This window comes from Cydia amplana, chromosome 19 (genome assembly GCF_948474715.1).
Source record: "Cydia amplana chromosome 19, ilCydAmpl1.1, whole genome shotgun sequence".
Taxonomy (NCBI): Eukaryota; Metazoa; Arthropoda; class Insecta; order Lepidoptera; family Tortricidae; genus Cydia; species Cydia amplana.
Window position 1 is genome coordinate 9,253,936 of NC_086087.1, and position 27,013 is coordinate 9,280,948.

The 27,013-nt window shown below is 36.1% G+C and overlaps 1 protein-coding gene across 1 annotated transcript in view; it reads left to right on the forward strand.

Annotated features, from left to right (window-relative positions):
• The window catches only part of LOC134656982 (small G protein signaling modulator 2-like), a 100,446-nt gene that overhangs the window by 35,059 nt on the left and 38,374 nt on the right, over positions 1 to 27,013 (forward strand). The window contains exon 4 of the mRNA XM_063512547.1: positions 20,760 to 20,923. Coding sequence (XP_063368617.1) covers positions 20,760 to 20,923 — 164 coding nt within the window. The remainder of the gene's footprint in view (positions 1 to 20,759; positions 20,924 to 27,013) is intronic.

Here is a 27,013-nt window from a genome sequence, read left to right on the forward strand (position 1 = left end):
GGTTTGGTATGATTAAATTTGAGAATTGCGATAAGTGGCAAGGTTTAGACTTCAAAAATTCGCTTAACGTACGCTTGTACTGAATAAACAGAATGACCCTTTAACTTAAAACTTACACACCGTAAAAATAACATACTTTTTGATTTCGTTTTTTTTTAAATTGAGTTAGGTTTCACTGTATTCACGAAGTCTATCGAGAGGAATACAGTAAAAATATTATTTCCTTCGTATTTGGGTACCTACCGTTCCTCATTCACTGTAAATACCCGTAAAACACACAGAAACTGTAACTACAGCGGATGACATAGATTTTTTTATAGTAATAAAAAATATTCGAATATTCGAATATCAAAACAGGTCGAATATTCGACAAATTCGAATATTCGAATATTCGAATTGCAAGCCCTAAGCGAGGCTAATGATATCGTAAGCTTAAATAAGTTTAATAAATAGTACCTTTGTTTACTCAAGATTTTAAAATAACCAAGTTACGGCTTATGAAACAACATCTCTAGAAGTTATCCCACAGACCCACACTAATTGACTATCCTCATATCATACAATAGGGCAATGTATGGTCCTGAAACGAGTTTCAGACATGTCGACCACAAATGCGCACATAAGTGCCATGAAGGAGAAAATTTTTGCTTCATACAATCCGACGGCACACTCATCAAAAATAAACTATCTACACCTGATCAATAGAAACTTTTGAGTGGTGTTCAATGCTCAAAGATATTTAATGCACTTATAAAACAATGTAAACAATACGGAAAACAAGTATTTTTGCTAGACTTATAAATAGTATTTTTGAATGACAGAGTTTTAAAGCGTGAACTCCCTCAATTTCAAACTATTTGAAGTGTAAACAATACGGAAAACAAGTATTTTTACTAGACTTATAAATAGTATTTTTGAATCACAGAGTTTTAAAGCGTGAACTCCCTCAATTTAAAACTATTTGAAGTGGTTGACTAATGCCTAAAGATCTATTCACCTGTTAATTATGTTCTCCTGCACCCTCAAACACTTCTATGTTCAATTTGTGTTCATGACCATGCTTTAGAAATATTGAGCAGTACGCTCAGTGCCTTTGGAGCGATCTCGACATCAGAAGGCCACTTTATTTTTAATCCCTTGTTCTGTGGGTGCATCTTGCATAGTATATACATACACAAGTTATTTAAAAAGAAGTGGGATCGAATTGACTGCATTTATTTAATATGGCTGACACGTTTAAAGGTATCGAGGTGTAGGGCGTCAAGTGATACAGAGGACAAATTCACATAATTTACTCCATTAGATTGAAGAGAATATCAAGACAACAGCGGAAAGAGAAAAAGAAAAATCGGGTCTACAATTTTCAACATACGTCTGGTGAAAAAAAAACTACTCATTGTAAACTAGTGATTTTGTGTACCTATACTATGACTTAATTTACGTACAAGCATAGTTTTACGTTTATACAACGTATCTTGTACTTTTTAGGTGTGCTAAGTTAGAAAATAAAGTACAAGAAACTAGTTTACAAAGCAGGGTTTGAATTCGGTGATCACTTTCTTGATATCGGTGGTCAAAAATTCCACCGAAACCAAGGAAATCAACACCAGTGATATCAAAATTGATCGCTTTTTAGCAATTACAGAATTAGCATGAATGATACAGAGATGATGTACTAATGATGAATTCACGTACTTTTAAGGATTTCTTAATCACTTGCATAACGATAAATGCACTAAAACTGTGGGAGAAAATTGCACCACCGATCTCAAAAAAACATAGAACCAAACCCACCGAATGACAGAGAAACTTTAAAAAAATCACCTTAGTATACTGTGACTGCACCTGTACTTTATTCAACGGTTAAGGCACAACTAAAGCATACTATGTTTGAGCCACTCAGTTCCTGGTCTACAAGTTTGTAAGAGTACAGACATGGTTTACAAATTGCACCGAAATCAGTCACTAGCCCGGGACACATCGCAAATTTGGTTTTATTCAATGTGTCAAGCAAACACATTATTTTGATATAAAGAATATGATCAGTTAACTAATACCTCATGCGTGAATACCGATAATAACTCCGATCTAATGCCCCATCTTGAGTAATATTTTTTTGTTTCAAACAATCTGGGTGCGGGACACGCTCACCGAACATCATTTTTCGCATTTGAATTTTCGTGTATTATATAAATAATATAGTAGTTTATGCAACAGTGATATAATAAGGGTTCTTAAAATTCAAGGGTCGAAGTTACAAAACGAGACGTAGTCGAGTTTTGTAAAAAAAGACCCGAGAATTTTAAGAACCAATTATGAGCTGTTGCATACATTACTTTTTCTATGACAGCTGCAGCAAAAAAAAAAAAAAAAAAAAAAAAAAAAAACAGAAAAAAAAGAGTTATTATTAAAAAAAAAGAGTTATTATTTAAAAAAAATTGAGTTATTATTTAAAAAAAAAGAGTTATTATTTAAAAAAAAAAGAGTTATTATTGTAAATGAAAACATACCTCTTTCAATCAAGATGATCGGAACTTGTATCTTTAAAAAAAATAAAGCAGTTGTATTATACTCATAAGATGACTGCTAGCAGTCATCTTATGAGCCTATAGACAAAGCATTCAAATGACATTGCTTTAGATATCACTGTCAGTCATTTAATTGACACATTTAAGTGCTGGAGTAGAAAAAATAAATAGTTTGATAGTGTTCCAGACAGAATATATGCTGGAGATTATGCCTGAATTAATTCCGATTTATTGAACAGTAAATTCAATGTTTTTTTGCCCCGGACACGTAAAAATGGCCCTCCTGAGAAATGCCCACTTGTGTGTGTAATTTGAAACGGATTAAGGATGACTCACGTTAGACCGGGCCGTGTCCGGGGCGGAGCTTCCGGCGCTTACTTTTCTATGACAGATGACCGGTGATCACGTGAGGCTTTCCATAGAAAACGAAGCTCCGGAAGCTCCGGCCCGGACACGGCCCGGTCTAACGTGAGTCATCTTTACCGATTAAAAGAAAATCAGTGATGTTTATTCTTCCATACCTTCTACATACTTATAGATTATACTTCTGTAAGTAGGTACCTCTACCTATTTGCACTTACCCGCTAAAGAGAGGAGAAAACAAATAAGTATTTAAAAAAAATGTTGCGAATAATTCCTTCTTCTACTTACCATATTACGAAGAGCCGATAGCTCGTGGAAATGTGAAAATCCTCGACAGAACAGTTATCATGTTTCAAAAGATCGGGTATTTTCCGTGTAATACCTATTAAGAAAAAAAAAATGGTTGAATACTTGAATTTTATAAATCTAGCGATGATAAAAACTGTTCTAGGAAGCGAGAGAATGCCTGTTCCCCGTAATTGGCCCTGTTTAGAACATCTGGATTCTGGATGTACTACCTATTTGTTACAAACGGGCAGTGATAAATGAAGGAGAGCTGTGATGGATAAAATAAATGATGTAACTTACAGAAAACCTTATTTTTGTAGTAGTAATTACTTTTCACGTATTTAATACGCGTTAGGTATTCAATTTAATATAAATAAAAGTACAATAAAGATAAGCTCTATTCGTATATGGGATTTGTTTCAGCTATATTTGAGTAATTACTAATTAAGGTATTCCTGGATAGATTTTTTTACGAGTAAGTACCAAAATATCCAAAGTATAAAAATTGAAAGGGCTCTACTAATCTACTTCATCACATTGGCTTCTTCAGATTAGCTTTAGGTGACGCTACTTACATACTAGGAAGGACTCGCAAGTACAGGCAACTTCTATCATAAATTATAATAACTTCACACAGTGAAAGATTTCGTATTAAACTGCATTACCTAGGCATTTGTTCTCAATGTCGAGTCCAACCTTAACATTATCTTCATAATTAGTGTTGCCAGTGAATGATTATTCAGATTACTCCCAGTACTTGCCCTATAAGCAGCTTGTTGCCTAATCTTCAAGTAATCCCTCATAAATTTCGTAAGACCTAGATATTAAATTTAGCGAAAACGTTTCCACCGTAAGCAGTCTTAAAGAATGTTTTAAATTATTTCTCAGCGCGGAAAAGGGTAAAATTGTTTACACGCCTAGCAATCTCGAATACTTTCTTATACCCAAATATGTTTACGGGTAGATACGTAGCAGAAAAGTTGTTTATTAGTTATTCAGACAGATAAATTAGACGTTATTGAATCGAATAAGGTCGAAATATCCCTTATTTTGTTAGTAAGTTTCCTTACTTGATTACACATAGAATATACGGCAAAAAGGCACTTATTAGTTTGAGGAAAACGTCAGAATGTCACATGGAGACTGGGGCAGTGGGAAATGGTTAGCATATTGTGTGAATACGGCTCGTCGACCGCTATTAGGGTCATTTGGGTACGCTAGGGTTATCATCGCAAAAGTTTGAAGAGCTTGGATATTTCAGTGAAACCGCTTTTTTTGTCAGGCACTAAGCTGCTAATGACTGATGAGAATGTAAATTTATTTAAAATTGTTTACATGGATTGTTTACACCTGACACAAAAATTTACCTAGTTTTACTCGAGCACTTTTAAGAAGGCTATATACAATATTTTACATATAGGCTATACGTACGTACTTTTACAAAAGAAAATGCCATGAAGTAATCACATGTAAACTAGATTATATTTTATAAGAATAGACTTACTAGGTTGCTAGAAAAAAAAACACGAAAACAATATGTCTAATTTCATTTCAAAGTGGTATGTAAGAGCCAGTTTTCAAATAGGACAATTATAAAGTTCTAATGAAATAATGAATCACATTTGTATTCTGAATTAATATTTATTTATTATAATAGCATTGCATACGAAAAAAACCGTAGATTTTTTTTATACATTATTCATGTAATTTTTACTCTTCTTCAGTCGGTCCCTCAATACTGAGGATCGTGACATCATGTCCTTCTGTTGAAGACCAAATTTTGTTGATTTATGCTTAGGGCGCCACTACTGCGAAGGCTCAAAAATCTTAAGATCAATCACATCTAATGGATGACTCCGAAGAGACCATGGTCTATGAATGCTTACTTGAGAATCAAAATATCTTAATCGGACACTGAACGCAAACCCCCGACAGATGGCAACCCTAGGCTCATCGGAGCCAAGACGTTATTTGGTGGTTAGGGGTTGCTCTAAATCAAATGGTCCCATTATATACTTTTGTTCGAGTTCGACTTACGAGTAACCACAAAACAGAGAATAGAGGGCTGATTGTCTACAGTTTTTGTTCGTGTAAGTTAATTACTATTTTAGCAAGTTACAGTGTTTTTGCTTTTTTCACAAAGTAGAAACTGAATTAGAGTGATTATTACCTACCACCTACCACCTACTTGTTTGTACAACGTTACGTTAGAATCGGGATATAAAACAGCTCTCGTGTCGAATCAGTCGAATGATGATCCATGAAAGTTCATTTTTATATGGAGTTGAGCGGTCGTGTAAAATGTTTGTAGTCATTATTCGGAAGTGTAGCACATTCGTTTATTTAAAAGTAATAAAAATACGGTAGAAACATATTTCTTTAAAGATTTTTCAAATTAAACACAATCAAAAGAGACTGACGGAACTTTCAGTTAAAAAGTCTTTGAGTTTAAATAGTTTGAGTCCCGAGGAATGATAGGATAGTTTTAATCACGGAAATCATCAATTTTAATCGTTATTCCACGCAGGCGAGATCGCGGGCAGAAGTTAGTATTTGATATGAGTAGATTATCTTTAAGGGACTTTTCGCTTATTTCCTTTCCCAACAAACTTTTCAGCTTTTTGGTATTATTAATATAATTAATAAATTTTTCAATTCGCGGTCAACTGAAAGCCGCCACTGGCTTTAGACATTTACATTTAAATGGAATCTGTAATAGCTCCGTTAATATTATAATAGGCACTAATTGTAATGAGAATCATTTCATTGATAATTCATTTAAGTAAGCTCGTGAGCTCAAATACAATTGGTGACCTTTATTATTGTCCTAGCTAATAATAGGTATAGGTACCTATGTCACCTTTGTGTCTGAAAATATTAAATAGTAAGGTATGTTTTTTTTTAAAACACGAATGTATGTAGGTATTAATGATTGATAGTGTAAATGGCTGGAACACTAAAAATCTTCCTCGAAGACCCATTTAAACCGCCATACAATGTCATCCCTACATTTTTTCTTTTCTTTTGGCGTTCGTCGATGTACGATTGTTATCTTGGCTAGCCCCCCTGATTTATCTTCTCCTGAACACGAGGAGGATCAAAGTAAGATTAGGTACGTCAGATAGATTTTAAGCTTGACTGACAGGACTAGGCTTGCCAGATTTTCTTGTCTTTTCTCTCAGTACCTCTGGCGGTCTAGCATGAGTTGCGTTCTCGCGCGCGACTCCATACATCTTGCGCGACTTCAAGTATAAGAACGCAACTCATGCTAGACCGCCTGGTAAATCCTTTCACAGGCTACAGAAAAAACGGATTACAATTATCGTTGATTAATGATAATCCCAGTTCGACCATAACTTCTGGTTTGTTATTCCGATCACCTAGCGCAAGCGAGTATCCGCCTCTGATAAAACAATTTTCTTGTTACAAGTATTGTTTGTTTAAAAAGGAAGGCACACGTGGGTTAATTCGAATTAGCAATTAATTTTATTCTTGATAAAGAAAGTAGTTCACAACTTTACTCTAAAATTTTTGGAAGTAAAAAAAACATCGGATTATCTTTATTGGTAAGCCTGTTCGCACCGCTTCGCCTCACTGATGCTCCCCTAGTGCACGTTTCCTGGAAATCTCAGCTCAACACGCTCTTTCAAAAATATGTCTAATTTACCCCAAACGTGAGGCACTAGACGGTTATTGAGTGGCAAACAGCAAACCGGAGGACGCTGCCAGAGGAAGCCCTTAGGAGCACCACCGATAGGAGTACGACAGAAAGTCTTTGGATGAAGGCAGCACACAACTGGTCATTGTGGATATCCTCCTTGGAGTCTTTCAGCTAATAATATGCTGAAGACGATGAGATTGGGCTAATTTCGACATATGTCTATGATCCCCAGGCCACAGAACGTTCAATCTGGAGGTCGCATTAAATTTTGGCTCGTAACAATGAGTTATTTGGAACTTATCCGATAAGTTATTTGATATTGACCTACTAGCTTTTCGTTGAAGAATAACATCGTGACCGTCGCAGTCAATTTTTGGGATTAGTTGCCAAGCGGTTCCCAGGCTGTGCAAGTGGCAAAAAGTCGGGACAGCGTGCAGCGCCAAGAAGATAATGATGATGATCTCTAGGTCATGGTTACACTTACACTAGTAACCTGGGAGACGGTCGCTCGATACGCGATACAGCTACAAAACTTGAAGTTTAATCCAATTAATCCGCTTCGGCAGTGTCTCGTAAAAGGATTGATAACGACTTAAACTTCATGCTCCAGCTAAATAGTTAAGATGAGAGTAACACGTCTGTTATAAATCTACAGCCTTTATTTAATGTATATTTTTATTTATGTTCTACATATATTAGACAAGGCAACTATGTAGTTGAAAATGTTAGCCCACAAAACTATGAATATTTATATCCTATAAACTGTTTTTTTTTTGTCAGGTAAAAAAGGTAAAAACGGGCCGCTAAAATAAAATAAATAAAAAATAATTAAAAAATTAAAAATAAACAAAAATAAAACCAAAATAAAATAACTTAATATAATATCTTTTTTAAAAAAAGGGAACCGCCTTCAAAAAACCAACCCACTGAAAAGTACAAAATAATTTTTATATAGCACCCCTTTACGTGTCCAGTCCCTAACCCGTCGTAAAGCAAATTTTTGCCAAAAAGTAATTAATACCTAATAATAAGAAAATTAATAATCATCCGGGTAATTACTTCGTTTTTGAAGTCGGTGCCAAACCAAAATTTTTGAGAACCGATATTTTAGACAACGAAGAACGCTGCACTTACTTGCATTATAAAGACATACTTAGTTTGCTCATTAATTTAGTTCTTGTAGGTACTACGTACTCGTATTTTTTTTCTGATTGGTAGTAAAGACTGTTTTTGTTGGTTTGGCACCGCCTTCAAAAACTAAGTAATTACCCGGATGATTATTAATTTTTTTATTATTAGGTATTAATTACTTTTTGGCAAAAATTTGCTTTACGACGGGTTAGGGACTGGACACGTAAAGGGGTGCTATATAAAAATTATTTTGTACTTTTCAGTGGGTTGGTTTTTTGAAGGCGGTTCCCTTTTTTTAAAAAAGATATTATATTAAGTTATTTTATTTTGGTTTTATTTTTGTTTATTTTTAATTTTTTAATTATTTTTTATTTATTTTATTTTATTTTTTCCTTTTTAGTGATAGGTACTTCATTTATTTTAGGTTTTGGGCTAAAATACTAGTTTGTTAGGCTCTCCATTTAGTTTTGGGCTAGTAACTACCTACTAATGTTGGTGATGGCCTAACTCGATGATAATCGCGACACAACATATGAACATAATATGACGTTTTGGTGCTAAACGATTTGTATGTATATTGCTCCCACTTCCACTCCCATTCCCAGTCCCAGTCCGAGTCCCACTCCCACTCCCACTATTTTATCTAAATCGGTTTCAGCAACATAAATTTGTTGGTAGGTATACCGATAGCATGGCCACCTACCGGGTCCAATTGGTTTTTCAAACCATCCATGTACTGTACACTAAAACCTTCTCCAGAATGTAACAAACACTTTTCTGAAAACCGCATCAAAATCGGTTCAGCCAAACGCGAGATAACCACGAACAAATATACACACATACATACGTACATACATACGTACATACATACGTACATACATACGTACATACATACGTACATACATACATACGGGTCAAACTGAGAACGTCCTTTTTTTAAAGGCAGTTAGAAAAAAGTTCATCGACCCACCTAGTGGAATTCTGCAACATAGGCACACGACGACAAGTCGGTTAACCAAAACAAAGTGTGCCTATGTTGCACCAAACCTAAGTTCCACTAGGTACAGCAAGGGTTCAGCATCAGCTCTATCTTGGGTACTACTCTCCCAAGTGCTCATAAAGATGTGACATATTACCAAAATAGCGTGGGCCTATGTTGCACCAAACCTGAGTTCCACTAGGTACAGCAAGGGTTCAGCATCAGCTCTATCTTGGGTACTGCTCTCCCAAGTGCTCATCAAGATGTGACGGATGACCAAAATAGCGTGGGCCTATGTTGCATCAAACCTGAGTTCCACTAGGTACAACCAGGGTTCAGCATCAGCTCTATCTTGGGTACTGCTCTCCCAACTGCTCATCAAGATGTGACGGATGGCCAAAATAGCGTTGGCCTATGTTGCACCAAACCTGAGTTCCACTAGGTACAGCCAGGGTTCAGCATCAGCTCAATCTTGGGTACTGCTCTCCCAAGTGCTCATCAAGATGTTACGGATGACCAAAATAGCGTGGGCCTATGTTGCACCAAACCTGAGTTCCACTAGGTACAGCCAGGGTGAACCCTGCCAGCCAGGGTGATTTGGTGCATCAGCTCTATCTTGGGTACTGCTCTCCCAAGTGCTCATCAAGATGTGACGGATGGCCAAAATAGCGTTGGCCTATGTTGCACCAAACCTGAGTTCCACTAGGTACAGCCAGGGTTCAGCATCAGCTCTATCTTGGGTACTGCTCTCCCAAGTGCTCATCAAGATGAGACGGATGACCAAAATAGCGTGGGCCTATGTTGCACCAAACCTGAGTTCCACTAGGTACATCCCGAGTTCCACTAGGTACATCCAGGGTTCAGCATCAGCTCTATCTTGGGTACTGCTCTCCCAAGTGCTCATCAAGGCGTGTCGGATGACCAAAACAGCGTGAGCCTATGTTGCACCAAACCTGAGTTCCACTAGGTTCAGACAGGGTTCAGCATCAGCTCAGATCTATGTATACTAAAACCTTCTCCAGAATGTAAGAAACACTTTTCTGAAAACCGCATCAAAATCGGTTCAGCCAAACGCGAGATAATCGCGAACAAACATACATACATACATACATACATACATACGGGTCAAACTGATAACCTCCTTTTTTTTTGAAGGCGGTTAACAAATCGAATGAAATCATTTATCTAAGTCGGTTGAAAAGTCGCACCTACGGCGAAAGACTATTATGTTACTTATGTATCTGTCACTAATAAAAACAAAAATAAATACAGTCATTAGAGCGCTAAAAGCATAACTACTATTCGCCTCTGCCATGTGGGTATATATAACTCGACCAAACTGGGAAAATCCGTTACATTTAGCGAATACGACATTAAACCTTATGTAAACGCGCCCTATATTCTATAGACAGATCAAAACAGACACTAAGGGCCCGATTCCGATTTTGGAATAGACATCTACTAGATAACTTTTAGACATCACCAAGATACGATAACGATATTTTTAAGATATAACCTGTCATATTTGACATTTCCGCGATTCTGGAGATACTTTTGAACGATTTTCACAATATCTAAAACGTCATATTATATATTTTTAGATCTCATAACGATTTTGAAACGATCTTAAAACGATAATTTAACCTAAAAGTGACATTGGTTGCCCGACTTGAGCTGCAAAAGATATAGTTGAAATCTAAACTAGTTGGTATCTAGTTCTAGTACATAATATCGTATCGTTCTCTTCTCTAGAACGGATCTTGTTTTCCGAATACCGCAGCAAGGCACGTGTATAAGCTTATAAATCTCATCGTGATTCGAATATATGGAGTGTCTATAATGTGATTAACTGAGCGGTAAGTGCTGGGCTAGCGTGGGCACTATAAAGCACAGATTAAACAATATTGTACTGAAGTTTCGCAGATACGTCACTCTCAAGCAAAACTAGGATCCGTTTCAGTTATGTAAGTAATTAATTTGGTATATTTACGAATTTATTACATAATATCCGGTGATATTTTTATTTTTATTTTGGACCACTCTGCTTAATTCACAAATTCGAAAGCCAAATTTACTTTTTTAAAACAGTGAAATGCATCCAAAACAATGCCTAGAAAAATTGGTAATTAAACCTGAATGACAACCCTACAACCGTGCAAATGCATCTCTATAACTCTTTATAGAATAAGAGGAAGTTTTCATCTGGGAAAGGATATTCTGTTTTTTTTTGTAAGTAAAACTATTGTTTTATTTTTTAAACTTCCATCGGCACGACTGAAGGCAGCTGAAAATGTCTTGTTGTATCTTCTACAGCAATATGTACCTAGTCTGTGGCTTTAGCCATTCTCATTCGTTCATGGAAGGACTCTATCTGCTGTAAATGGACCGGAGGCATCGCTTTTAACTAGATAAAAGACGACGCTGATCTGAACAAGGTTGCCTCTAAGGAGCCTTATATGTACGAGTATATAAGTATTATTTTATAACATGTTACTCCTTGTCCTCTTGATTATGGCCAGTTTAAGAGTCATAAGAACCCGCCGCAAAAAACCGTTCCTATACAATCGACGCTCTCATTTTGAGCTTGACACTGTACATGTAACATGGCATGAACAATTGAACATTCTATTGTACCTACGTTGTTTTTATATTGTGTGAAGTTTACCTTGACTTGTTCTAACAAATATAACAACTTGGTTAGCTTCCTTTTCGATACATCAGCAATAAAAGTAAATGAAAAAAAAATTGGTGTCTAAAGTGTTAATACTTACCTATCATTTTGAAACAAGACAGCAAGATACGGGTCAGTTTCTAGGGAAAAATCCTTACAACACGACCCGTATTGCTAGTTAGTGTATCTTTAATAAAAACAAAATAATTACCTACATTAAAATGACGTAGCGACAGCCTTGACAGCGACATGTGGTGCGGTTTAATTATGTTAGAGTCTGTTCGGAAAGAGAAAAGTCGTGGAATGTATGGGGCCCAATACAATCCACGACTCTTCTCTTTCCGAACAGACTCTATTCGGCCGTAATATTCTGCCCGCTTTGATTTATAGGATTTTCATGGCATTTTCATTAACCGGCTCGCCTTGTACAGCGTTCCATTATTTTAGTTTATTAGATAATATCTGGAACATTTCCACTTAAGCTCACTTAGTGATAACACAGATTAAACTCGCAGTGGACTATATTTATTTTAAACTGAATTGCACAAAACGTGAGTACAAAAGACAGACATAATAGAGATCTTCCTTGATTTCGTTTTAGTTTGGTATCATAACTGATGTGGCCAAGAATGCTTAAGTTGATTCGTGACATTTTCAACTAGATCTGGGCTTGATTCGGATTTTGAACTAGATATCTATTAGATATGTCAAACAAGTGTCAAAACTAAAAGTGATGTTTTTGTTTGAAGAAACGTCACTTTTGACACTTGTTTGACACTGACATATCCAATCCATATCGTTTCTATATCTAATATTTGACATATCTTAAAGTTCGTATCTTAAAGCTAGCTATTGGTATTAGATACTAGGTAACCGTGTACCCATTAAGGCCGTGCATCGAAAAATAACAGGATCTTAGAAACGTGGCAGTGGCTAGCCCCGGAAACAAACAGTAGTGATTTTCGGATATATGTTTCTTGACTATATGATAAGTGATTTCATAGTTGTCAAAACACGAATGCTTAAAATTTTCTCGATAGAAAATAAATCCAAACTTACGTGTTCATTTTTCGGTTTTAGCTTCGTGCAACTAGAAAACACATCCATATCCAGCACAACCCACCTTACAGCAAAGGTTTTCATCTCGTCTTAACTTTCAAAGAACTAAATATTAACTTATTATCCTTTACCGATGGATTTATTATCGATTTTTGATTTTATGAATTCAACAGCAAACGCCCATTTTACGCAGTTCGGTTTCTCTTTCTGTCATGCGTCAAAGTCATAAATGTATCCTTTATGCCAGTAATGTTAGATGGCCGTCGTGCCTCAAAGAGGTAAGACCTATGTCACTTCGCGCAGCGCTCCGAATTACGTAAAATTTTAATATCCAATAAACGTTGAGTCGTAACTCCATTGAGTAGTAACGGAATCGGAGGTAAACCTATGATGGTGCCCTCTTACAGGTCTATACGTTACGCATGTGTGCGTGTTTGCTTAGCTACGTCATGCTACGTCGAAATCTATACTCTCTTTGTCAGTTACAACGGGTTAGGAAATTTCGACAGATATTGAAATGTATCGGTAGCTGTTTGGTATTTAGCCATCAGAATCTAACCGTAACTTTTTGCTTTATTTTTGTTTGAAAATAAAATATCTATAATAGAATATATTTTTTGCTTTTTTCTATTGTAATGATAAAAATAAATCTAGTATGTTTCATGCTCAAATAATTTAAAATAATTGAATAAATATTAAAAACTAATTGATATTAATCGTTTTAATTATTATATAGTTATTAAGTTTGTTTGAATAAAATATTTTATTTCAATAATACGAAAAGTTATTATATTTAAGTACCACTAAAAAAAGGTCCCTACTTACAAAAACTCACTTGCACGGGCCGGGGTTCGAACCCGTGACCTCCGGTTTGAAAGTCGCACGCCACTACAATTTCACATACATAAGTAATTTACAATGACATGATACCGTGGAAAAAGTGAATATTACAATGTACTGTGTTACTATCATTTTATAGTTTATTTTGGCTTGACAAGGAGGAATGAGAAAAACGTGCAGAGCAAGAGGATTAAATCTCTCTGTCCCTTTCTTAAAGTAGCCAATCCTAATTATGACATCTGTTTTGATATTAATTCTTTGAACATCATTTGTCGATGTTCTTTTTTATATCATCGAGAAAGATTTTTATTAAAAAAATGTGTTGAATTTATATGTTTTATTTATGTTTTTTTGGCATAAATTTCATTACTTTTGACAAATTTTGATTGTGATGACAAACGATTTGATGTGATATGTGAAACGAACCATGTGATCAACGATTTATCTAATAAAACTTCATTTAGTCGAAAAAAATAGTTGTCTATCTACTACCGGGTGGAAAAAAATTATGGGCCCTGGAGGGAAAGTGCCTTAAAACCTTAAGTTTGCTCATTTTACTTAAATGAAACATTATTGTTTTTTAAAGAAACAACTGCATTCAAAGATTTTTGAAGTGAAAACTTCTTTAGCGGCGCTAGGCACTTTTTGAGGTGGGGAAAAAATGATAAACTCGAGACAGCGTAAGGCGATCATGTGACCGTAAGGTTTAGATGGCCAATCATTTAGATGGCATTTAAATCAATAAAGAAAAACTCAATGACATTACATGAAAAAGGTTATAATCTTGTACGGGCTGAAATACGAGGATCTCACAGTATTATAACTTTATATCACTCAAATATAATTCAATAAAGCTACATCTTGATGAAATCGCTAATAAAAGTGAACTCTAGTACTGGTGAATAAAACTCAAAATATCATGACCAAATATATTTAGATGCGAGGTCTGCAAGGTAACTTTACAATTCCTATTCGAATTTTAAACAACGCTATAAATTTGAATTTCGAATTTTAAACAAGATCACTGACCAGCAATTTCGGAACCAAAAGTTTTCAATAGAAAGGAGGATGGGTCAATTATACATAGTGCTGCAGACATTTTGGATTAGTCATTGAGTTTTCACTTCTGTCGGCACTCCCGGAATGCAACACGTTGTTTTTTTTTTAAATTCGCTTAGTCGCGCCCGGGAATCGAACCTACTTTTTCCACACTGTATAAAAGAACACAAATGCTTTTCTTCTGGTAACTTAAATGTTCTATCTATCTTGGTGATATGTCAATGCAATCAAATAATCTGAAAAAATAATAATAACCCAATTTATGAATTCCGTTCCTTCAGAAAAATGCGAAATGTACGTACAATTTTTAGGGATATCGTACTTTTCCCAGAGACAAATTTAGTTGGCTAAGAGACATTTTCACTGATTTGGGGTCTGGGCTCTAAAAATCTAACATAATATGATAAGGACTTAATCGTTTTAAGCTCAAGAGTGAGTTTTCCTAAAACTTTTTCTAAAAATTATGTCTTTATTAACGTTAGGAGTGCACTGCAGCATGTCAAATGTATGCCAAAATGTCAAGGGAGAGAACAATAAATTAAGTTTCAATTCCACTTCCACTCATCAGCAAAGTGATATAAGTATATCAGCAGTTTAAAGTTATTTTAGATTACAAAATTAGCGCATCAAAAAAAATCAAAGTGCATAGAAAAAAAGTCTCCTGAGTCATAATAAAATTGATGTCTCTTGGGTCACCAGAAAAGTCACCAGGGAGAACGATGACCCAAATCACATTTAAAAGAAAATGTAAATTTTGTGTACTACCTACGAACATTTTTCAAAAAACTATGTTTTTATAACATATTAGACCCAGGATAGATCTAATACCTCTTTTCGTACCCCGGATAAAATGGTCGGCGACTAAAAAAGTAACTGAAACGTTACGTTATTAGGTTCACGATGCCGCGTTGTACCCTTGCCTTCGTTGCGATATGTTTGGTAAGTCAGGAGACTTAAAAAATGAGCCATGATTTTGGGACATATTAACAAATATTTTGTTGAATATATATTAATTTTAGCGGACTTTAATAATTTACCAGTTAAATTAGATGTAAATACCTTTTTAGTTAATCGTTAATATGATATATTAGTAGCAGTAAAACACTTTATTGTACAAAAAGACACATAAAACATGAAAAAACACACATCCTTCGTATATGGTAGAATATATTTTTCACACTTATAAGTAAAAACCAAAACCGATACGCGATTGGGATACGCTCTTTTTGTATCGGATACAAAAAAAAAAATCTCCTGGGTCACCAAGAAAAATCGACATATTAAAATAATTCAGTTCGTTTTTAAGTTCTAGTCAGATTGACTTTTTGGTTATTTGAGATAAATTACAATAACGCTTAGATTTGAAAAACATGATTTTCTATTTTGTTGCGATCGACCCGGGTAATAATAAATAAATAAAAAATTAAAAATAAACAAAAATAAAATAACTTAATATAATATCTTTTTTAAAAAAAGGGAACCGCCTTCAAAAAACCAACCCACTGAAAAGTACAAAATAATTTTTATATGGCGCCCCTTTACGTGTCCAGTCCCTATCCCGTCGTAAAGCAAAATTTGGGACTGGACACGTAAAGGTGCGCCATATAAAAATTATTTTGTACTTTTCAGTGGGTTGGTTTTTTGAAGGCGGTTCCCTTTTTTTAAAAAAGATATTATATTAAGTTATTTAATTTTTGTTTATTTTTAATTTTTTTTTATTTACTTATTTTATTTTATTTTTTACTTTTTAGTGATAGGTAGGTACTTCATTTATTTTAGGTTTTGGGCTAAAATACTAGTTAGGCTCTCCATTTAGTTTTGGGCTAGTAACTACCTACTGTTGGTGATGGCCTAACTCGATGATAATCGCGACACAACATAATATGACGTTTTGGTGCTAAACGATTTGTATGTATATTACTCCCACTCCCATTCCCAGTCCCAGTCCGAGTCCGACTCCCACTCCCACTATTTTATCTAAATCGGTTTCAGCAACATAAATTTGTTGGTAGGTATACCGATAGCATCGCCACCTACCGGGTCCAATTGGTTTTTCAAACCATCCAAGTACTGTACACTAAAACCTTCTCCAGAATGTAACAAACACTTTTCTGAAAACCGCATCAAAATCGGTGCAGCCAAACGCGAGATAATCACGAACAAACATATACACATACATACGTACATACATACATACGGGTCAAACTGAGAACGTCCTTTTTTTTAAAGGTAGTTAGAAAAAAGTTCATCGACCCACCTAGTGGAACTCTGTAACATAGGCACACGACGACAAGTCGGTTAACCAAAACAAAGTGTGCCTATGTTGCACCAAACCTAAGTTCCACTAGGTACAGCAAGGGTTCAGCATCAGCTCTATCTTGGGTACTGCTCTCCCAAGTGCTCATCAAGATGTGACGGATGACCAAAATAGCGTGGGCCTATGTTGCCCCAAACCCGAGTTCCACTAAGTACAGCAAGGGTTCAGCATCAGCTCTATCTTGGGTACTGCTCTCCCAAGTGCTCATCAAGATGTGACAGATGACCAAAATAGCGTGGGCCTATGTTGCACCAAACCTGAGTTCCACTAGGTACAGCAAGGGTTCAGCATCAGCTCTATCTTGGGTACTGCTCTCCCAAGTGCTCATCAAGATGTGACGGATGGCCAAAATAGCGTTGGCCTATGTTGCACCAAACCTGAGTTGCACTAGGTACAGCCAGGGTTCAGCATCAGCTCTATCTTGGGTACTGCTCTCCCAAGTGCTGACTATGATGTGATGGATGACCAAAATAGCGTGGGCCTATGTTGCACCAAACCTGACTTCCACTAGGTACATCCAGGGTTCAGCATCAGCTCTATCCTGGGTACTGCTCTCCCAAGTGCTCATCAAGACGTGTCGGATGACCAAAACAGCGTGAGCCTATGTTGCACCAAACCTGAGTTCCACTAGGTACAGCCAGGGTTCAGCATCAGCTCAGATCTATGTATACTAAAACCTTCTCCGGAATGTAAGAAACACTTTTCTGAAAACCGCATCAAAATCGGTTCAGCCAAACGCGAGATAATCGCGAATAAATATACATACATACATACATACATACATACATACATACATACATACATACATACATACATACGGGTCAAACTGAGAACCTCCTTTTTTTTGAAGGCGGTTAAAAATACGGCGAATTTGAACTTTTGTTTGTTGTCGTTGTAAAATGTATTAAAAAATAATGTAGGCACCCCTGACAATTGAAATTCAAAATTATCCAGAAAAAGCGGCCAACTGCGAGTCGGACTCGCCCATGAAGGGTTCCGTATTTAGGGGATTTATGACGTATTAAAAAAAAACTACTTACTAGATCTTGTTCAAACCAACTTTCGGTGGAAGTTTGCATGGTAATGTACATCATATATTTTTTTTAGTTTTATCATTCTCTTATTTTAGAAGTTACAGGGGGGGGGGGGGACACACATTTTACCACTTTGGAAGTGTCTCTCGCGCAAACTATTCAGTTTAGAAAAAAATGATGTTAGAAACCTCGATATCATTTTTGAAGACCTATCCATAGATACCCCACACGTATGGGTTTGATGTAAAAAAATTTTTTGAGTTTCTGTTCTAAGTATGGGGAAAAAAAATTTTTTTTTTCTATTTTTGTGTGAAAATCTTAATGCGGTTCACAGTAGATTGGTCCATGACAGAATACATCTACTTACCAAGTTTCAACAGTATAGTTCTTATAGTTTCGGAAAAAAGTGGCTGTGACATACGGACGGACAGACGGACAGACAGACAGACAGACATGACGAATCTATAAGGGTTCCGTTTTTTGCCATTTGGCTACGGAACCCTAAAAATGAGTGTTTCAAAAAGGCACCCTGTATTCCTTACATACCTAAATAATCTCTTATTCAATAAAACATATAATTACTAAACACTGTGATTTATTTCAAATAAATGCAAATCGATCGGATAAAAGATATTAATACCTACCTATACAACAATGAGTACGAGTACAGTCAGCTGCAATAATATGTTACACACCGAAGGCCGTTTTGCGGTAGATCATGTTAGATCTTATTTGTAGAGCCATAAGAGCGTGTCACATATTTTTGCGGCCGTCGAAGAGTAACATATTATTGCAGGTGACTGTACCTATGAAAAATTCGAGGGTTAAAAAGCATTTCAACCAAAGCATTTATAATAATAACGACTATGGACGCCTGCAACCCCAGGGGTATTGTAACCCCATAACAATAAGGTTGAAATTTGCATTTACGAGTAGTGACCGCAAAGTCAGGTGAGCGTAATCAAGTAAATCTGTTTTCATCATATTTTATTTTATCAAAAATAATCTCTTTTCTGTTCTTGTGCTATTTTCTTATTATCAATACTCTTAACTTATATGCTATATACGCTGCTGCTTCTATGCTGTTAACATCTTCCAAAACAACAATAAATATTCAGGTTTATTAATTAATTATTTTATTGTTTGCTATTATGAACAAGTAACAACGCCATCTGTTTAAATTTTTTCCGAATTTAAGTTTCTGGCCGACCGCAGCGACCGCGTATAATGGTAGTTAACTTCTGTAACGTTAGATGGTGCTAAAAGGTCACACAAACTTCACGTGCGGCGCGAAGCGTTTCCATGTGTGCGTGTTAGCGGGGAGGGAAGAACTAGCGGGCGTGGTTTACGAAGCGCCAGACGCGGCTGCAGTAGGCCCTTAAGCACTGCTTGTTTGAAACTTCTACGAGTAACAATACTAAATTACATAACTTCAATGCCACAATTCGGCCTGGTTATATCTTGCCTTATTAAAAAGGATCTGACAATCCTTGCAAAGTTTAAAAGCTTCTAATCGCGGGCTTTCGGTGCTCCTGATAACTTATAATTACTTAGTTCAATATTCAGCTGACTCTAGTTTTACAACTATTAGTAATTTGTTGTTTGGGAGTTCCAAGATAGTTTGGCATGGCACGATAAGAAGAAAATGACGAATTAATTTGATTTATCGCGAAATATTTCAGCGAGAGAGACACTTCAAGTTTAATATCATCTGTAACCGGCTAACTAGAGCGGTAGAAAATGAAACTAGGTTCATATAGTAAAACAATATAATATTAAAACTATGTACAATAAAATAAAGTAATTTTCGTCAGTACGTAAGCCTAAACAAATAAAATATCGTCACTGGCCTTAACGTTCTTGCATCCCGATCTTTGTCGAACCAAACGATCAATTCTGGCCGCGGGTGCTACCGCATCAGCAAGGTCCACGCAGAGAAAAACTTCAGCAGCAAATATCCATCAAAAGAAACAGCAACAGTAATAAGTACCTACCTCTTCAGTTTTAAGGCAGAAGTAAAGGCTGCAACAATCGTACGTTCTTAGACGTCGGGTCGGAACCTAACCCAAGCCTCATTTCGTTACAGGAAACCAGTGACGTACAAATAAGACTTGGATTAGGTTTAATTTAAACATAAACAGAAACTTAATACTATATATACAATTATACAAATATTACCTGCATTAGTGGCAGCCTTCGTATATAGTTTTTAGTACAAATCATAAGCATCGAGTCTCATTTAATAAATAAAATCAAAGTTGTGCAATTTGCAACAGAATTCCAATTGAATATTGATGAGAAAAAACAAAAGACGGGCGAATGGCTTAGTTTTTATTTTACAACCGGTCAGTGCGCGCGGTGGCTGCACTATGCAGGTTTGCCATGTTACAGCTAAGTATAGAAACTAGAGGCTTCCTTTTTTATGTTTTGGGAGCATATGTTTAAGTGTAAGTACAAGACATGGCAACTTATGTAAAACAACAATGAGGCAACTTTTTTTAGATATATGTCGGTAAACAATAAAAATTGTAATTACGTACTAGGCTAGCCCCCCTATATCACAACTTTAATTGTAATTAAAATTATCGGATTTTGATGGCATTAATAAGCATAGGTAGGCAGTTAAATAGACTCTACCTAAACTAGAATATGTACTTACGCTATAACAATACAGAAAGTTGGAATGATATACTTTCTGTCTTGATTAACTTCACCCTGGTTTTCTAACTTTCGATTGAGTATTCAGTCTGATGATTTTAAGATATCGTATATAAGGCCTTGATATAAGTATATAAAGTATGTAACTATAACATGCATCTTTGTCCACAGCACTGTCCAGAAGCAGCACTAGTATCCGCTCGAGTACTATCCGCTGAGGGCGCGCCGGCGGTTCGGTCGGCCTCGGGGGTAGAGCGTCGGCCCTCGGCCCCGCGACCGCCTCTTAACAAGCGAGGCTCCGGCTCCTTACTGTCATCTTCACCACCACAACCAAAGTCAGTATACTTAGCTGTAATGCTCGCTATGGTTGTAAAGGCAGTTCGCTTGGCCTCGGGCGTGGAGCGAGCTTCTGGCTCCGTGAATGCTTGTGAAGTGCTTCAGTCATAACGCCATCTGAGGTTCCGACGGCGGTTCGGCTTCGGGCGTATATTGACGGCCCTCGGCCCCACACCACAACCTCGGCACCGCAACATACGTTAGTAACGTTTCATACCAAAGCGTTTGAGGGTCATTCTCTAATATAATGAATATGTCTGCGGTTGCGAATAGGTAATTGCCACGACTCTTTTCATACATTTTAAAATGGATTATTTGGGTCGTGGCAATTAGACCGCAGACATATTATTTGAGAATGACCCTTGAAAGTTTTCAGACCATTGTCCAAGTTTAAGTAAAATTAATTCTGTTTTTTATCCCTCTAGACATAAAGCTCTTTCTGACCCGACTCAATTCGTTTCAAAATTGACTGATTCAGTGAAACCCTAACTTTGTACATATTTACATTATCACATCAAACATCGCTCGGGTTTTATATGATAGGCAACCCGCGCCAAGGCTGAAGAGTTCTGTTTACGGAATCGTTCCTTATTCAATAAGTCCAAAATGACTGTACGTTCTAAATATAACGCGCTAGACCTGATATTTGGTTGAATAATATGTTAGTGTTGTATGCTGACTTTCCAATAACCGCTCTGTGTGTAATAGTGGAAAGTTTCCTCTATTACACACAGAGCGGTTATTGGTAATCTGAATCTGACTGTCTTCAGAAAATTACATGCTTTGATTGCTGCTAATGAAAAACAATGGCATGAAAAAATTCGAGGATGATATATTATGGATTTAGGAAATAGGGGAATAAAATAAGAGCTCAGTGAATAAAGTTTAGTACGGAGCTCTATAAAATGACTTGAGACGTCACATTATCGTCATATTTACAAAATATACCAGTTTATTCTCATGGTGAAACCAGACTTACTGCCGACCTACAAAAATCAAAGATTTCCATAGTAGGTATAGCCAGGGATCGGATACCGGTATTTTTTGTATGGGAACGGAAACGGTATTTTTTCGTTCTTTGCTAATTACTTCATTTCTAATTGGGCAATCTAATAATACGAAGTCGTTGTTTACCTAAACACGCAACTGAGTCCTACATTTCGAGTATAAAATAATTAGAAAAATATGGTTATTTCGATGTTTTTGCAAAAAACCGGTTCCGATCCCTGGTATAAGCCACGAACAATAAGGAAAATTAGTATTCAATTGTAAAATGTATATATAAGCTCGTACTGTATGTTTTAAGATATTTTAAAAACGCGTCTTTCACATTAAATAAATGATATATGTACCTATATTTTTAAGGCCACATAAAAACGAAGTAATACTCAAGTTATCGCGAACGGGCACAATTTGCTCGTAAATCATCATCGCTTATTGCTACGACATCTTCCAATATTACGTTGCCGTGGCATTTTGTTTTTCTGCCATTCCCCGCGGCATTTATCCGCTAGGATTTCCCGCCGGTAGTTACAGGGGAAATTCAATTTATCATCAAGGTACGGGAGCCACGATTAATTTAAACTTGAAGGTCGTTTCGTATTAACGATTATTAATTACGAATTGTTTGAATATCTGCGATATTTCAGTGACGTAAACGCGGGACGGGAACATTGTTGTAGGGAATGTGAGGATCAAAGCCCAGAAAGGAAAATGGGTTGACTTCAATATTTTTCGCAAAATTTGAAACATTTATTAGAATAGAATAGAATAGATTTAATCCAGGCATTCTGTTGGAAAATTAGTATATTTACGGATAATATTTAGTTCACAATAGAACAAAATAAACTCCTTTCTACATATTTATTACTTACCTAATATAAATTGTGGATAGGCCTATAAAACTTTCTCAATTTTCTACATAATTTCAGCGAATTCTTTCAGGCCGCGCACGACGACCTTGCTTTGTGGAACTTTGTTAAGAATCTGCCCATTCTTCTTTAGCCTCCGGGCTTGTCTCTTGTTGCTATAGAAAAAAATCTCGATATTATAGGTGTGTACGTTTTGACAATGTTAACCTCGGAGGGTTGTTTCCTCGAGAAAACTCTGAGTTACATACAAATGGTGTTAAAGATCTGAATCAGTAATCTTTTAGAAGACTAAATACGGGAGGATCATAAAAATAAAAATAACATTTCTGTAAATAAACATACATACTTTAATAATATAATGAGTATGTATGTTTATTTTAAATAGAAATGTTATTTTTATTTATATGATCCTCCCGTATTTAGTCTTCTAAAAGATTATTGATTCAGATCTTTATTTTTTCCCTGTATTGTTTGTTTTCTGATGCAGGCAGTTTTTATAGTGGCATTCAAAAATTCTGACTACAACTAATGCAATATGCAATGCAAATGCCCTTAACTGCTTAGCTATATTTTCTATTCACTCGTGTATCCATTATACTTGCGCTTGCAGCAAGTCTATTCAGCAATGGTAGTTATGAGCACAATATACCGACTCAGGAGGCTTGGATCCGTAGAAAACGGAGCTTCGGTTGCAACTGTATGAGGTCATAGAGAAAAAAATACATAGCAATAGCGGAACTATCAGAACTGACTTGACAATAGATGTAGCAGTACTGATAGTTCCCCTACTCGATGCTAGATGTAGACTATGGAAATAATAGTTTATTTGGTACCAAAACTGATGTATGGAGTGAGCACTCTTGTCTTACTATATTTCTCTATGACGAGGTGTCATATCAGAATGAGGCAGTGATGGAAAATTATAATTTAATAGGAGATAGTTTTTTACGACTAACCGCGGACTGATATTTAGCCCTTTAAGCACATAAAAATAGCACCTAGTGTATTCACTTAACCTATACTTACTTACGTCAAATCTATTCTTCCACGTATTCTTACAAAATAATATTTTACCGCAATAAGTTTCAAATATGATTTAGGACTGAAAGGGAAAATCTTAAAGATCTTTTGTACACCGCCCAAGGCCAAGGCAACCCTCAATAAATCTTTGAAGGGTCTACCGAGATCGGCCGTGAGATACAGACCAAATTTATTTAATGTAATGTAGGATATGTTTTTTCTTTGAATTATATTTTGCTCCGTTAATGGATATTGATATTCGATGTTATGTATGATCTTTTGTACATTAGACACGTTAGCAACAGAAGTAGCCTCGTGGGTCGTCGCGGGTGAGGTTTTTAAAAATACATGACTTTGTTGTAAACCTTTTCAGGCACAACGTCTATATCCACTCACATGCTTTTGGCAACTGTAGTTGCCAGCTGTCATCCTTATTTTATTATAATATAATAGTGGTCACTGAAAAATATCAAGTCCCAACTACACTTTAACTGAAATTTTACCTCACGGGAATGAGTTAAAACAGCAAAAGCAAGGGTGAACTGTCGGACGCGGTTTCCCGGACCGATCCGACCTTCAAACCTTCAAGAAAATAGCATCTTAAACGCCGGCAACCCACTTGCAACCCTGCTGGTGTTGCAGCTATCCATGGACGGACGATTGCTCACCATCAGGCGAGTCCTCTGCTCCTTTGCCTTTAAATAAAGCATCTGGAAATAATTTGACTGCATATATACCTATAAATCTGTGTGTTACGTTGACACATAATTAATATCGCCACGGACTACAAAATCTACAAATCGCCAAGAAATGTAAACACTACTTTAATAGTTTTAATACAATATGTAGGTATATGGGCAATAAGGTCGTGTATACATATTTTTGACACTTTGTCCGTGATCCGTGATGATATATTAAATTTAATACCTTGAGTAGCTAACAAAACCGGAACAATGTTTTGTCTAACGTATTACCTTGAAGCTGTTATTATATAATATTAGGTATAGGTACCTAATATTATATAATACTCGAATCCTTGAAAAAGGATCAAAAGGATGCGTTAAGTATCTCATTCGCGCTTCAAATTATTACTTTTAAAGCCTCGTTTAAGGACAGGGCGTTATTGCATCCGGTTCAAGTATATAAGGGTTTAAATTGAAACGTAGGGGAGAAGTGGCATGTAGGAGCCAGGTTTTGAAAGAACGAGTTATGTGCGAGCTTTTTTGTGACAATAATCATTTTCTATCACCAACAAACATTTGTCTTATGCAAAATTCGCTCGCTGCCGAAGTAGTACAAGTGGCTCTTTCAAAATCCAGCAACATCATATACCACTTCTCCCCAACATAGTAGAATCAACATGGCCCTGAAATCAACCGGATATTTAAAGTGGATGAAAGAGACGTTTTGGGTCAATGTGAAATAATGAAACGCTGAAATAAAAATGAAATGAAAATGAAAATATTTATTTCAGACACCAGGTATCCATATTTTTGTCTACAAAACTATATTAGTAGGTAACAAAGAAAAATAAAATAAAACTATAAAATGAGATGTTCATGTGTTACAATTACTCATGTAAACAAGTGACTGAGGAGTTAAAAAAGCTGAACATTAACAGTTTATTAGCATTTTCGGATTGGAAGTTCTTTATTTAAAAAAAATTATACCGCCGCTTCTATAAAAATGTGTCGAAGAAAGTTTTACAGAATAACTTAAATTGTTAAGTTCTTGTTCTATTTGTACTTACATTTGTTTGAATGTTTATTTTCAAAATCTTGATTTAAATGTTATATTGAACACCGTAATTCGGTTGTAGCTCAAATATGCGGAGAATTCAGTAGAATGTGGTACCTAAATTGTATTTTTTCTACTCGTCGACTGCAATGCTTGAATTAAGACTTCGTATACCAAAGTGAAATCGCATACTTTTTTCACTATGGGACCCCAACTCAACTATAATATTAATTTCGATACAGTTTAGTCAACTATAATATTAATTTCGATACCGTTTAGTCAACTATAATATTCATTTCGATACAGTTTAGTCAACTATAATGAAATTGACCAATCGAAAGCGCGGAGCAAGTACCAGGGCCTCATGAGTTACGAGAAGGTGTCGTTGACCAACCGGCCGGGGGCGCGGGGCGCGGGGGCCGGGTCGCGTATTACGAGTATGAAGGTATCGCGGCTGCTCGCGCATCTTAGCTGTATACTTTTGGTTTTTAGGGTTCCGTAGCCAAATGGCAAAAAACGGAACCCTTATAGATTCGTCATGTCTGTCTGTCTGTCTGTCTGTCTGTCCGTCTGTCTGTCCGTCCGTATGTCACAGCCACTTTTCTCCGAAACTATAAGAACCTTACACTACCTTTTATACTGTTGAAACTTGGTAAGTAGATGTATTCTGTGAACCGCATTAAGATTTTCACACAAAAATAGAAAAAAAAACAATAAATTTTTGGGGTTCCCCATACTTCGAACTGAAACTCAAAAAATTTTTTTTCATCAAACCCATACGTGTGGGGTATCTATGGATAGGTCTTCAAAAATGATATTGAGGTTTCTAATATATTTTTTTTCTAAATTGAATAGTTTGCGCGAGAGACACTTCCAAAGTGGTAAAATGTGTCCCCCCCCCCCTGTACCTTCTAAAATAAGAGAATGATAAAACTAAAAAAAATATATGATGTACATTACCATGTAAACTTCCACCGAAAATTGGTTTGAACGAGATCTAGTAAGTAGTTTTTTTTTATACGTCATAAATCGCCTAAATACGGAACCCTTCATGGGCGAGTCCGACTCGCACTTGGCCGCTTTTTTACCTACATATATGATTCTTCTACTAGTTTTAAGTATTTTTTTTGTTGACTCGTAGAAAAAGTAATGTATACAATAGTGATATAATCAAGCTTTTCAATCTCGTACCTTTACTTAGGCAACTCAGCAAGCTTCGTTGCCTAAACACGGTACTCGACTGAAAAGCTCTCCATTATATCACGATTGTATAAAATACTATTACAAAACGTGCTGGCTTCAACTAAATTAAGTACCTAACAATGTCGACTTAATGAAGCAGAGGCAGCTGAAACCAATGAGTTGAAAACTGGGCAGAACTCAATTAGAACGAAATCAATTATTTATGAATGTTTTGCAATTTAAAATTTTCTCAAGAGCGTTCGGAGTTTTGGCGCCTGA